Below are 13,840 nucleotides of genomic sequence, written 5' to 3'. Positions count from 1 at the left end.
GGGTCAGAAATGTAGAGCATGGTGTGTCTACTGAGCTCGGCCTTTGTCACTAGATTGCCTGCTTTTCTTTTTACCCACTCTTCTTACCCTGGAGAAGTCATCCGGAGGCTCCACGTAAGGTGTGTTATAAAGAGCAGCTAGGGCCAGAGCGACTGGTCCACAGCCTGCTGACCTCAGTTTGAATCCTGGAATGCATGCGCATAAGGGAGGAAACCCAATTCCACAAAGTTGTCTTTTGGCCTCCACATACAGAGTGCGGTATGCATGGTCATGAACACACACAAGCTTTAAAGGGGGAGGGATCCAGGGCTTCTGGTGGGGGGCGTCATTGTAAGGATTTATAGAGCAGCTGAAAAGAGAGCCTGTGTATCACCTGCTGTTGACTAGCTTCAAAGAGCAACCTTTGATTTAAGTCACACAGAAATGTAGACCTTAGGGAAACGACATGTCAGATCCAGAGAGCCCAAGAAATAGAGTTAGAGCATGAAAGCAGTTGGATAGTGTTGTGTGGACCTGTGATTTCAGCGCTCCTGTGGCTGAGAAAGAAGGATTGAGAGTTGAAGGCCACTCAAGTTGTATGTGTAAGAGTTGCAGGCTACCCTGAACTCTATAGGGATCCTGTCTCAAAATAGAAAACTGATTGAAAAAAGGAGTAGAGGGTTGGGGATTTAGCTCAGTGGTAGAGCGCTTGCCTAGGAAGCGCAAGGCCCTGGGTTCAGTCCCCAGCTCCGAAAAAAAGAAAAGGGGAAAAAGAAAAAAGGAGTAGAGTGGCTTGACCATTGGGTACCCGGATCTTGGTCTTCTTTTCTTTGGCCTGTAGGTCTGTACCTGAAAGAAATGCTGACTGGGTTGGTGCTCCTTATTCTCTAAAAGGCGGAGAGAATGTCAAGCCTTCCCAGAGGTGGCAGTGGTATGGTTAGGGAGGCACAGGAGAGTCTTAGAAGCATGAAGTTAGAATCAAGTCTGTATTCCTTTATTCCGTTCTTTGAAGAGACATCACCTACCCAAGACTTTTCCTGGCTCTGAATATGGAAAACACCCATCTAGAATTGGCATAAATGCCTAGATGTTCTTGATATAAATATCCGTGAAAAGGGCTTAGGCCTAGGATGTTTAAATTGAGAGATGAAAGTGGATTCGATGCTTGCTATGTACTCAGCTTCCATTTAGAATCAGGTATGGTTATGTATCACTGGTCTAGCATTTGATAGGCTGAGGCACGATCATGAGTTCAAGGCCAGCCTGGGTATATGATGAGACCCTACTGTAAAAAAGGGTGGTGGTGGTGGAAAAACAAAGCCCAACTATTTTTATTAAAAATGTGTGGGGGCGGGGAGGCGTTCATGTTAAGTACTGTAACCAGCCTGCATGGATGCTAGGAATCAGTATGCTTTTAATCCCTGAGCCAATGCTCCAAATTTATGTGAATGTGTGAGTTCATGAACACCACCCATATGTGCATGTCTAAGCAGGCCAGAAAAGGGTATGAGATTCCAAGGAATCGGAGCTAATATGATTTCAAGCTACTGTGAACTCTACTAGGTTCTAGAGACCAGACCAGCTCCTCTGAGAAAAGTGAGCACTCTTGCTAAGTCACCCTTCCAGCCCTGTGGAAAGGGCATGTTAGGTGAGGCTAATAAATGATCTGTTGGCCAATATGTTCAGGCAGGGTATGGGGCTCAGATCCTCCCTCCCTCTCGTGAATTTTTCCTTTTTCTTTGAAGTCCTTGTGAAAAGAATTTGATTATTATCTGAAAAATAAAGTGGGTGCCATCCCCTCCCCCAAGAATTCCATCCAGGCCTTTGATTTGTCCACAGTGTCTCAGCTGCCTGCACCTTGGCTAGTTTCATGGACCCATACTGTACTAAGAAGTTCCAAACTGACTCGCTTCGTTTGATAAGCAAGCTTGGGTAGGGTGCAGAGTAGTTGCCCTGTAGGTTGAAAGGGCTTTGAAGTATTCAAGTATATGGTGCAGAGGGCTGTGTCTGTGAGGAAGTGTGTACAGGCAGCTTTACTATGTCTCCTTAGCTTTGGGGCATTAATTTCCTCCCCACATGGACCCTGACATCAGCATTTGATTATCCCCCACTGCACACTGCCCTTTTTTTAATTTTATAGCTGTCTTCAGATACACCAGAAGAGGGAATCAGATTCCATTACAGATGGTTGTGAGCCACCATGTGGTTGCTGGGATTTGAATTCAGGGCATCTGAAAGAGCAGTCAGTGCTCTTAACCGCTGAGCCATCTTTCCAGCCCCTGTTTGTTTTGGGACACAATTTCTCTGTATAGCCCTGGCTTGCCTTGAACTTGTTCTGTAGGCTGGCTTTGAACCCAGTGATTCTCCTGCTTCCCTCTCTTGAGTACTGGGATTAAAGGTATGTGCCACCACGACCTTACTTAAGACAGTGTATGTCTGCCTAATGAGACCTGAAGGTGGTAACAGGTCTCTTGGAGCTGGAGGGGAGTTAGAGGTGTTTGTAAGCCACCCTATGTGGGTACTGAGAACTGATTTGGCTCCTCTGAAAGAGGAGCAAGTGCTCTTAACCGCTCAGCCATCTTTCCAGTCCCCTCGGACACTTAAATTTTTTTCCATTTTGTGTGTTGGGGTTAGGGGGCATGTAGAGATATGAAGATTGCTTGCAGGATTTGGTTCTCTCCACAATTTAGGTCATGGGGCTAGAACTCAGGTCATCAGACTTGGTCACTTTTCTTGGTTACCTTTATATTCTGAGCCATATTGCTGGCTACTCCTTAACACTCTGAGTTATGGATGTGTATCTGCCACTCTACAGCTGTGGAGGTTGGGGAACAGGTGTGTTCCAGGGGTGACGTTCAGATTGTCAGGCTCGGTAGCAGCAGTCTACCTGCTGATCCCTCTGACCAGCCCTCCCTAACACTGCTGAAGCTAAGAAGGTATGTTTCAGAGTCTATTCTTGGGGCTGGCAAAGTTTGTGTTCCCTACTGTACTGGCATTCTAGTTGCATACACTGGTCCATTGTCTTCCTTGATGCACAGTTTCCTTGGTAAGGAAGAAACGACATGGTGGATGCTGCGAAGGTGCACTCCAGCACAAGGGAGGCAGAGGCAGGAGGATACCTGAGTCTGAGGCCAGCCAGGGCCTGTTTTTAAGAAAAAAAGTTATATGGATACCAGGTTCCATTTTAACTACCAAGGGTGGCACTGCGGTGCTGGACTTGGGTTGGACGGGATGAATGAATGTTAGGTCTAGAGGGTGGTTACATCCACGTAATGGGCTTCCCTTTCCATCTGCATCAGGGTTCCCCTTAAAGAACCTTGAAATTGCCAGGCACCGGTGGTACATACCTTTAATGCCAGCGGAGGCAGAGGCAGTTGGAACCCGGTAAGTCTGAGGCCAGCCTGGTCGACCATGAGTTCCAGAACAGCCAGGGCTACACAGAGGAACCTTGTCTTGAAACACAAAAACAAGCTTGAAATTGCAGTGCGCTGCCTGAACTTTAGGGATTTTATATAGTGATCAGTAAAGCACCTTCCAGGTGAAGTGGGGATCCATACTGCTGCATTGCGTTTTAACCAATCTCACAAAAGACTCAGGTGGTAGCTTATACAGGAACTTAGAAGGCGAGTGTTTTTTACCAGCCACCTCAGTGTACTAAAACCTACTGTGTTCTTGACCTTAAAGACTCAGTCACTTTCTAGAGTCTTACATAACCTTCCTGCCTGTTGACATTTTTGAAGATACAGCCAACTTCACTGTCAAAAGAAACTTGCCAGTGGCCCTCCTTCCCTAGCCACAGAGCCCATCACTGACTCGGTTGCTCTGCACTTTTTGACACCTTACAGCTGTTTGAGAAGTCTGCAGCTTGTTCATGAGCTGTGCCTATGAGGCAGCTGCAAACTGGGTGGTGGTGGTGGCATGCCCTTTTAATCCAAGGCAGAGGCAGGATCTTGAGGCCAGCCTGGTCTACAGAGTGAGTTCCAAGGCAGCCAAGGGCTACACAAAGAAAACCTGTCTTATGGGGCAAAAAAAGTGACCCATATATTTTAAACAGGACCTCTTTAGGCCTTGCAGGCTCACAGGTCTCCTGCCTCCGCCTCCCTAGTTGTGGAATTGTAGGAGTCTACCAGCACATACTTGTTTAAGATAACCTTTCATGCCAGTGCTCTGGTCAGCCTGGAACTCACTAGCCAGTGTTCTCCACCTTCTTAACTCCGTGGCCCTTTAATTCAGTTCCTCGTGCTGTGATGACCCCCACAAAATTCCTTCATTGCTACCTCATAACTGTAATTTTGCTAGTTATCAATTGTAAGCAACTGTTTTCTGATAATCTTAGGTGACCCCTGTGAAAGGGTCATTTAATTCCCCCTCAATGGGATATATAAAGGGGCAGACACAGGACTTCTACTAGCCAGTTCCCCACCTGCATTTGGCCTTTGGAAGGCTGAGGTGCTTGCACCTGTCTGGCCTGGGCAACTTGACATGCACTGGAGCTTCAGGGTATGTGAGCAGTGTGGAGGCATTGCTCTGCCTGGCTAAGACAGCTACTGTGCTGGGCATCACACTGGCCTCTGTGACATTGGTTATGGTCCTGGCCAAATACACGTTTTTCCAGGGCCTTGGTGGAGCCAGAAAAGAGCTGAGGAGCCTCTGGTGAGGTGAGGGAGGTTGTAGAAGTTCAAGAGAGATGTGGGAGAAAAAAAACCCTTTAGATGTCTGTGGGGCTCCACTGTGTCAGGGTGGGGCTAGAAGGAGGTGGACTGATGCTGTGCTGATTTCCCAAGACATGCACTCTCCGTTTATCTTCTTCCCCTGACCTAGTACTATGCTAGCACCTGCCCTAAGCTGGAGAATAGTCAATCTATAGAAAAAGAGGGCAGAGTGGAGGGTTTCAGAAAACCTCCCGGGTTTCCAGAATTTTCCCCTCACACACACTGATGGCTGAGGGAAACTGTTGAAATTGATCGCTAAGGTTATGACAGAAGGGTGGGCCACTGCCAGGTAGGCTTGTGGAGTCTCTTAGGGACATAAATAATCCCAGCATTTGGGAGGTAGAGGCAGGTGGATCTTTTTGAGGCCAACCTGCTCTACAGAGTAAATTCTAGGCAAGCCAAGGTTACGCAGTGAAACTTTGTCTCAAAATAAGTAAATAAAATCCACACACGTGAATGGTGCACGTCTTTAATTTTAGGAGGCAAAGGCAGGTGAATCTCTTGAGTTCCAGGCCAGTCTGTTTACAAAGGGAGTTCCAGGACAGCCAGGACTACACAGAGAAACCCTGTCTCCAAAAACATAAAGAGAAATAAAGTTCTGTTCTAACCCCTCAGAGCTAGGCATCAGCACTGGGTGAATCAGTGGTAGCTGAAGAGACAGGAAAGTATTAACTTGGGAAGCGACTCTAGTTTGAGGACTTATGGCAAGGGCAATGAGTCCTGTGGCTGCCACTGATAAAGGTAGACAAGATAACTTTTAACCTGAACCCCTTCTCATTCCCCTTGTCTGTTACCCATGCCCAATTTGTATCCACACAATCCCATCCCCTAGTTCTTTGATGTAACTAGTCTTAGTTTTTAAAAAAGGAGAAGTGTGAGATGGGCATGGTGACTTTAATTCTAGCACCCAGGAGGCAGTGTGTCTTAGGGTTCCTATTCCTGCACAAACATCATGACCAAGAAGCAAGTTGGGGAGGAAAGGGTTTATTCAGCTTACACTTCCATGTTGTTCATCACCAAAAGAAGTCAGGACTGGAACTGAAGCAGGTCAGGAAGCAGGAGCTGACGCAGCGGCCTTGGAGGGCTGTTACTTACTGGCTTGCTTCCCTGGCTTGCTCAGCTGGCTCTCTTATAGAACCTAAGACTACTAGCCTAGGGATGGCACCACCCACAATGAGCTGGGTCCTCCCCCCTTGATCCTTAGTTGAGAAAATGCCTTACAGCTGGGTCTCATGAAGGCATTTCCACAACTGAGGCTTATTTTTCTGTTGTAACTCCAACTTGTGTCAAGTTGACACACAAAACTAGACAGTACACAGAGGCAGGCAGATCTGTCTGTAACTTTAATTTTTTTAAAGATTTATTCATTTATTATATGTAAGTACACTGTAGCTGTCTTCAGACACACCAGAAGAGGGCATCAGATCTCTTTACAGATGGTTGCGAGCCACCATGTGGTTGCTGGGAATTGAACTCAGGGCCTCTGGAAGAGCAGTCAGTGCTCTTAACCATTGAGCCATCTCTCCAGCCCCCATTATTTTTAATAATGGTTCTTAAATGTTTTAACCTCCCTTTTAACCCACCACCGAACAGAGGTAGTGGGGAGAAAAAAAGATATGAGGGAAGTGGGCCTGTTTAAAAAGTTTCTTTGGAGCAACTCCTGTCTGTGTTGTCTGAAAATTGACAGTTCACAGGTCCACAGCAGCTTTTTGAGCCATTCACAAACACTTGATGGATACACCAGCAGTCCGGTTCGGTACAGTTGGGAGAGCAAACAGAAATCAACAGCGGTGGCACTACCTAGCAGAGACAGCCAGGTCTCAGCATCGGCATAAGTCATCAGGAGGGACGCCAAGAGAAGTTCTCAGCTGTGCCTTTCTCAGGGAAATGAAGATCATCGAAGACTGGAGACCCAAAAGCATTGCACAGCTAGCTCTGCAATCAAGCAAAGCTCAGCCTCCAGCCATCTGTGGAGTCTTTTTATACTCCCTCCAAACATCTTGTGTCCTCATGTCTTGCCTCAGCATGCGTGTCTGTCTCAGCTGACATCACTCTGCCAATCAGCCTGAGTTTGAGAAAGCAACAAAAAAGCTGCAGCATACCACCAGATGTTTTTATGGTCTCTTTTTCTCTATGGAGTCCTGAAAAACACAACTCAACTACACAATGTAAGGCGGACCAATACATGCATATTGTTAGCAAAGAGCCCTTCATCAGTCATCTATTCACGTGCTTGCTTTAGCAGAACACCCTTTCACCCGTGTCTGCGTCAGTGGAAAGTTCCTTCCCGAGGCTGCCTTAGTCTTTCACCTGTATTCACTTCAGCTGAATGTTCCTTCCCATGTTTGCCCCAGCAAAACACCACCCAACTGACTTTCCAAAGAACCGTTAAGTTTCCACTTCACAGATCTCTAAGCTGGAGGCTGGCCTGGTCTACATAGCAAGTTCTAGGCCAGCCCAGGCCACATAGTAAAATCTTGTTTTAAAAAACAAAAGGAAGAGCTGCAGTGGCAGGGAGATCTATGGAGATCTCTGAGCTGCAGGCCAGCTGGTCTACAGAGGGAGTTCCAGGACAGTTTAGTTAGGGCTACACAGAGAAACCTTGACTCGAAAACCTGAACGAACAAAAAGGAAGAAAAGAAAAGTTTATATTGTGCATCCTTCATTCACCAGCTAATTGGAAGATTTTTGTCGTCATGGTCAGAAATGCTTGTTGATATGAGTCCCTTCCAGGGAATTGAAACCAGGCTAAAATAAATGGCCAATTGGCATCGGAATGCTTACAGGATCATATTAAATATTAGAGGGTGAGATAATCTATTAAAGGTTATGTGGTGTATGTGCCCCAAAACAGAGATGGGGACATCTTCGTGGTGGCAGCTACACACTGCCCACACCTCTTGTTTCTTTGATATTTGCTGAGCCCTGACTGTGACTGACAAGACATAGTGACAACGCCATACGTTCATTTATCTGTCTGTGCGGCACCTAAGTCCTGAATGTATATCTGGCCCTGAGGCTATAAATAAACAGAAACTACATACTTACTGTCTTTGCACTCATGGAATTCACAATGTGTGTGTGTGTGTGCACACATGTGTGTGTATTGATAACAAATACATAGTTGCCTTTGTGGTGAGCTGATTAAAAGGAAAGGCAGCTGTTAGTCATGTTGAGGCATGTTCATAGTCTACCCTTAAGGTGGATGGAGGCAGGAGGATCACGAGTTGGAGGGTATTCTGAGCAACATAGGAAATTATATGAACACTCACGGCAGCTTCTCCTCCCAAAAGATGTTTGGAGAATAAGGAAGGTGGAGGTGGCTGAAGTTAAGCTGATTGCTGTTTGGGATAGAGTGGGAAGACTGCAACCAGGAAAAAGTCTGATTATGATGTCTTAAATGTGTAGATCTTTCTTTTCTCCCAGGAGACAAAAGGCATCAAGACCAAACAGATGACTTAGAGCCAAGAGGACTCCTTACTTTAAAAGTTCAGCTAGGGCTGGAGAGATGGCTTAGTGGTTAAGAGCACTGACTGCTCTTCCAGAGGTTCTGAGTTCAAATCCCAGCAACCACATGGTGGCTCACAGCCATCTGTAATGAGATCTGATGCCCTCTTCTGGTGTGTCTGAAGACAGCTACAGTGTACTTATATATAAGAAATAAATCTTTTTAAAAAAAAAAAGTTCAGCTAAAGACAGGGAATCCTCTCTGGGTCCTGTGTGCATGTATTACACCCTTTCATTGGGCCCTTCTTATCTGCCGATACCACCTTTGTTAAAATCAAAACTCCCAGCAATGATGAGGTGGAATGTCATTATCCCCATTTCACACTTGAGTCTCCATTTAGATGACAGGATTGGTTTTCAGGTTGGAGTCCAGGCCTGGTCACATCCAGAATTGGTTGCTTCCATACATCAAGCTGTATTCCAGGATTTCTGATATTTCAACCTTACGCTCTTTGCTCCTATTCCATTTTGAATGTACAAAGAACACTCACTGGTTTCTGTTTCAGAAGTCCTGAGTTCAATCCCCAGCAACTTGAGTGACTCACAACCATCTATGACAGGGTTTGATGCCCTTTTTTGTCATGCAGGCGTACATGTAAATAGAGCATTCGTATACATAAATAAACAAATCTTTTATGTTTTGTTTGTAATGCATGAGCGTGCATGCCAGAAGAGGGCATCAGATCACTTTATGGACGGTTATAAACCACCCTGTGGTTGCTGGGAATTGAACTCAGGAGCTCTGGAAGAACAGCAGTGCCCTTAAACGCTGAGCCATCTCACCAGCCCCTAAACAAATCTTTTTTAAAGGCAAAGAAAGTGCAAAGAGAAGCTCGGAGTTCTCTCCATAGGGAGAGTTTAGAAAGGCTGACTCCTCCTTCTAGAACACATTTTTTTTTTTCTCGCCCGGAACTAGAGAGCGAGAGGCTTTGTTTCCCGACGAAAAGAAAAACAGTAAGGGACCGGAAGTTTCCTGTATCATCCTCCGCGCTGGTCTCCCAGACCCGGCTGAGGCCGTACCGGACTGCCCTTTCCCAAGATGGCTTCGAAGATTGGTTCGAGACGCTGGATGCTGCAGCTAATCATGCAGCTGGGTTCCGTGCTGCTCACGCGCTGCCCCTTTTGGGGCTGCTTCAGCCAACTCATGTTGTACGCCGAAAGGGCCGAGGCGCGCCGGTGAGCGCGCCCACGAAGCCGTCGAATGCGGTGGGGGGCGGTACGGCCTGTCCTGGGAACTGGGGTGCGGTGATGTTGGGAGAAGTTGGGGGCCAGAAGTCGGAGCACTTAGATCGGGAGGAATTGGTGCTCAGACAGATTGGAAGATGCTCTGGTTCGGCTGTACGACCAGAACTGATGTGGCGGCCCCAGCAGTGAGGAGGGTCTCTGGTTTCTGGGGAGCAGTGAAGATTGCGGGAATTTACAGAGGTCCCCAGACCCTTACTCTTCATTCATTCTGTCCTCCTTGTTCTCTACACTCGATTCACAGGAAGCCGGACATCCCAGTGCCTTATCTATATTTTGACATGGGGGCAGCTGTGTTGTGTGCTAGCTTCATGTCCTTCGGAGTGAAGCGGCGTTGGTTTGCGTTGGGCGCCGCACTCCAGCTAGCCATTAGCACCTATGCCGCTTACATCGGGGGCTATGTCCACTACGGGGACTGGCTAAAGGTGAGCACGTGAACTCTAGAAGAGATTTAGCTTTGGGGAAGGAGCTGGTGCATGTGGTGGGCACGTGTGGTACTCTCAAACGTGAAGCCAGGGGGAAACTGGAGTACTATTTGAGGCGGTTTTGCGATTATTACAGAACACAGACGTGTCAGACCCACAGAGACCACACAGACCCTTGTAGAGTGTGAAAATGGAGGTCCAGAGATGGAAAATGGACTTTACCGAAATCGTGCCACAATGTATCGAAGGGACCCATAACCCAGAGTTGTCTGATTCCCCAAATCCTTTAAACCATTAATTTATTAGTCTCAGACAGGTAAAGCAAAAGAGATCTTGAGGATATCTGGTCTACTCATCAGGTTTTATGAAATGTAGTGAATACTAGTATAGAATTTGTGCCTGCAAATGCAGAAGTTATTCGTTTTGTTTTGTTTCTAGACAGAGTTTCTCTGTATAACCCTGGCTGTTCTGGAACCTCTCTGTAGACCACAATGGCTCAAAGTCACACACAGAGATTAGTCTGCCTCTGCCTCCCAAGTGCTAGTATTAAAGGCATGTGTGTAGAGATCGGTCTGCCTCTGCCTTCCAAGTGCTGGTATTAAAGGCATGTGTGTAGAGATCGGTCTGCCTCTGCCTTCCAAGTGCTGGTATTAAAGGCATGTGTGTAGAGATCGGTCTGCCTCTGCCTTCCAAGTGCTGGTATTAAAGGCATGTGCTGTTGCGCTGGGCTGGCTGTTCTTGTTTTAGTTGGTATAGAGTCAATACTACACAGAGGGAGGAACTCTGGGATTAGGTTTCAAACTAGGAGTGGAGGAGGTGGCAACCTGTGGCATCTTGAGTCCTGCCACTTTCTGTAGGGCTGTGGACAGTTTCCTTATCCCCTCTCAGCCCTCAGTTTCTGCCTTGTAAAGAAAGTTCTCTCTCTCTCCAGACTACACTTGGAATAGTAAGAGGGTTCAGTGGGACATGTAGAAGTGGGTGGTTCTATGTTCTTGACAACCAAGAGACATGATTGCAGTTCTTGACTAGGATTCCTTTTTCCCTGGTCTTAGGTCCGTATGTATTCCCGCACAGTTGCCATCATTGGTGGCTTTCTGGTGCTGGCCAGCGGGGCTGGGGAGCTGTACCGCAGAAAGCCCCGAAGCCGTTCTCTGCAGTCCACTGGCCAGGTGTTCCTGGGCATCTACCTCATTTGTGTGGTACGTTGGGGTTCTCTTGATTGGAGGCACTGTTTCGGAGTGACATGAGCTTAAGCCTGGCAGAATCCTGGCCGTTGGGCAGAGCAAGGCTTTGTGAGTAATTTCTGACGGCTCCTAGAGATTGCCACGGACAGCTTCTGGTTCCTTCTGAAGGGCTCTCCAAGTACCTGATACCTGGCTAAGGCTCCCTCATGTCAACATTATTGCTACCGCTTAGATAAGACGTCGAACTGATCAATCAGTCCCAATCCTGAGAATCCAGCAAAGATGATGTGATTTTTTCCCCCCTCTAGAGGACTGAGAGAGGGGACAGGGGAGAGGCGTGGTGCAGGTCAGCTCTATTGTAGCCCTGCCACCTAGAGCTGATGGGAGCTATGGAGGACAGTCAGGTAGTTCTCCCTGGTGCCTTGGAAGGCCAATGCAGATGAGGACAGAGATAGGCTTCATGCTCTTGACCTCATCTTAGGAACCAGGAATTACACCCTATGTGCAGAGTTCTCTGTGGGCTTTCGTAGCGTGTATATTCGAAAGTCTGAGTCTCCATCTGACTATGGAGACACATTTCGTTCTTCCAAAGCTTCCAGAGGAGTAGAGATCAGCCTTACCTCTCGGGGTCCTATAATCTGAGTGGGAAACAGGCCCTACGTTCAGAGATTTCCCCATCCTGAGAAAGGACTTCGAAGCTGGGCTACAGGGGCTGGCTTGTGGGAGCCACCTCAGGGAGGCACTCATCCGTTGCACAGTCTTAAAGGATGCTGTGTTTCTAGGCCTACTCGCTACAGCACAGCAAGGAGGACCGGCTGGCGTACCTGAACCATCTTCCAGGAGGGGAGCTGATGGTCCAGCTGTTCTTCGTGCTTTATGGGGTCCTGGCCCTGGCCTTCTTGTCAGGTTACTATGTGACCCTGGCCGCCCAGATCCTGGCTGTGTTGTTACCTCCTGTCATGCTTCTCATTGATGGCAATGTCTCCTATTGGCACAACACACGGCGTGTCGAGTTCTGGAACCAGATGAAGCTCCTTGGCGAGAGTGTGGGGATCTTCGGGGCTGCCGTCATCTTGGCTACCGATGGCTGAGTTCCACAGAGAGAGCCTGATTCGGGCACAGGGGGCCACCATTGAAGGCCATGTCACCTTCCTCCTTGCTGGCCCAGTTGCTGATTATTTATGCTTCTTGGTTTGTTTGTTTACTCTCTTGTTTTTTTTTATTTTAATAGTTACATTTTCCCTCCCTAAGTTTGTGGCTCAGACCTTGGGAAGGTGGGAGCCCGCATCCTAAAGCCGCATAGGGTTGTTGTTTTTTTCTTACCTGTTTTAGGGGAGAACTGAGGCCAGCTGCCCCTCCCCCACATGGCCAGGGAAGGAGGGATCCCTGAGAAAGGCAGAGCTGGGGCGCAGGTACGAGTCAGGGACAGAGGAAGATTTGGAAGTAGGCGGATGTGAAAATTCCTTTTGGAACCTGACAGATGCAGCTAAAGTAAACAGTGCTTTTCAGACTAGTGTGTGTGTCTTCACACGTGTGTGTCTTCACACGTATGGAAGGAGCCCTGCAAGGAGGGGCAGAGCGGCTGGTGCTACAGACGTCACGTGGGCTCTTTGGGGGTCTGCTGGGGCAGAAACCATCCCAGCTCTCTGACTCTCGCTCTAGAGTTCAGAGCAGGCCCTGGTGTGCTCTGGGATATGCAAGGTGGAGCTGGCCTGTCAGGCAGCCTGCTGCTGCATCTAATCCCAGCTTCTTGGTTGGCTGGGCGGGTGGAGCACGCTCCCATACACCAGACCACACTGTCCTCCAAAAATAAATATTTTATACAGACATTTTGTCTTTGCTTCTGTTTTCCCCATTGGCACTTTGCCATTGGCTGGGGTTGATTTGGGGATTCTTGAAAGATCATCTTGGATTAAACCGCACTCTGGTCCTCCTATGATTCCTCCACCACCCCAATTCTAAGAGTTCCCACAGTTCTTCAACTCTCTTTAAAACAAGACAAAGCCACACACTTCCTGGGTGTGGTGTCTCATGTCAGTAATCCCAGCACTTGGGAAGCAGAGGGAGGCACATCTCTGAGTTTGAGGCCAGCCTGGTCTACAGAGTGAGTTCCAGGATAGCCAGGGCTACACAGAGAAACCCTGTCTTAACTTCTCTCCCAAATAGTAAGTAGTAATAATAATAATAATAAAAAATAGCAAATTGTAAAACATCAGCTAGAGTTGGCTTAGTAGAGCACAGGCCTAGCACACCCCGGGCCCTAGGCTCCATTGATAGCATTGAAGAAAGATCCATCACATCCTGAATCCTTACTGTAAATTAGGGTTTTTTTGTTTGTTTGTTTTGGGTTTTGAGACAGGGTTTCTCTGTGTGGCTGTCATGGAATTCTGTAGACCAGGCTAGCCTGGAACTCACAGAGATCCCTCTGCCTGTTTCCAAGTGCTGAGATTAATGGTAAATGCTACCACACCCAGCATTCATTTTGTTTTCGAGGCAGCATCTCACTCTGTAATCTAGCCTGCTCTCAGGCTCCTGTATCCCCGCCCCAACTTCCTGTATGCCAAGGTTACAGATGTGTCTCTATGTGTCCAACTTAGTGTATGTTTTTGGTTTCTCCCTCTGTCCCTTTTATAGCTCATTTTCCCCTCTCTGCCTGCTTGGGGCTAGGTCTTTTGAAGAAGTCTTTGGCTAGGGCAGCTATAAGCAGAGAACTAGTGTCGTATTACACATGAGGAAGTGGGAGATTTGGAGAAAGGTAAGCAACCTCTCCTCAAACCACAGAGCAAACCCA

At 47.6% G+C, this 13,840-nt stretch overlaps 1 protein-coding gene across 1 annotated transcript; it reads left to right on the top strand.

The window, feature by feature from the left end:
- Window positions 1–9,193: 9,193 nt before the first annotated feature.
- Window positions 9,194–12,243, top strand: Tmem101 (transmembrane protein 101). The gene is made up of 4 exons (XM_032913752.1): window positions 9,194–9,374; window positions 9,685–9,865; window positions 10,918–11,064; window positions 11,832–12,243. The coding sequence occupies exons 1-4, from the start codon at window positions 9,238–9,240 to the stop codon at window positions 12,138–12,140; spliced, it is 774 nt and encodes a 257-aa protein (XP_032769643.1). The 5' UTR covers window positions 9,194–9,237; the 3' UTR covers window positions 12,141–12,243.
- Window positions 12,244–13,840: the final 1,597 nt, after the last annotated feature.

Source organism: Rattus rattus, chromosome 9 (assembly GCF_011064425.1).
Source record: "Rattus rattus isolate New Zealand chromosome 9, Rrattus_CSIRO_v1, whole genome shotgun sequence".
Classification (NCBI taxonomy): Eukaryota; Metazoa; Chordata; class Mammalia; order Rodentia; family Muridae; genus Rattus; species Rattus rattus.
Note: the sequence above shows the minus strand (reverse complement) of the source record. Positions and strands in the feature narration are given on the sequence as shown.

Coding starts and splice junctions, on each gene's coding strand:
- Tmem101 (XM_032913752.1), top strand. CDS start 9,238: ATGGCTTCGAAGATTGGTTCGAGACGCTGGATGCTGCAGCTAATCATG. Junction 9,866..10,917: donor ACTACGGGGACTGGCTAAAG/GTGAGCACGTGA, acceptor CCCTGGTCTTAG/GTCCGTATGTATTCCCGCAC. Junction 11,065..11,831: donor GCATCTACCTCATTTGTGTG/GTACGTTGGGGT, acceptor CTGTGTTTCTAG/GCCTACTCGCTACAGCACAG.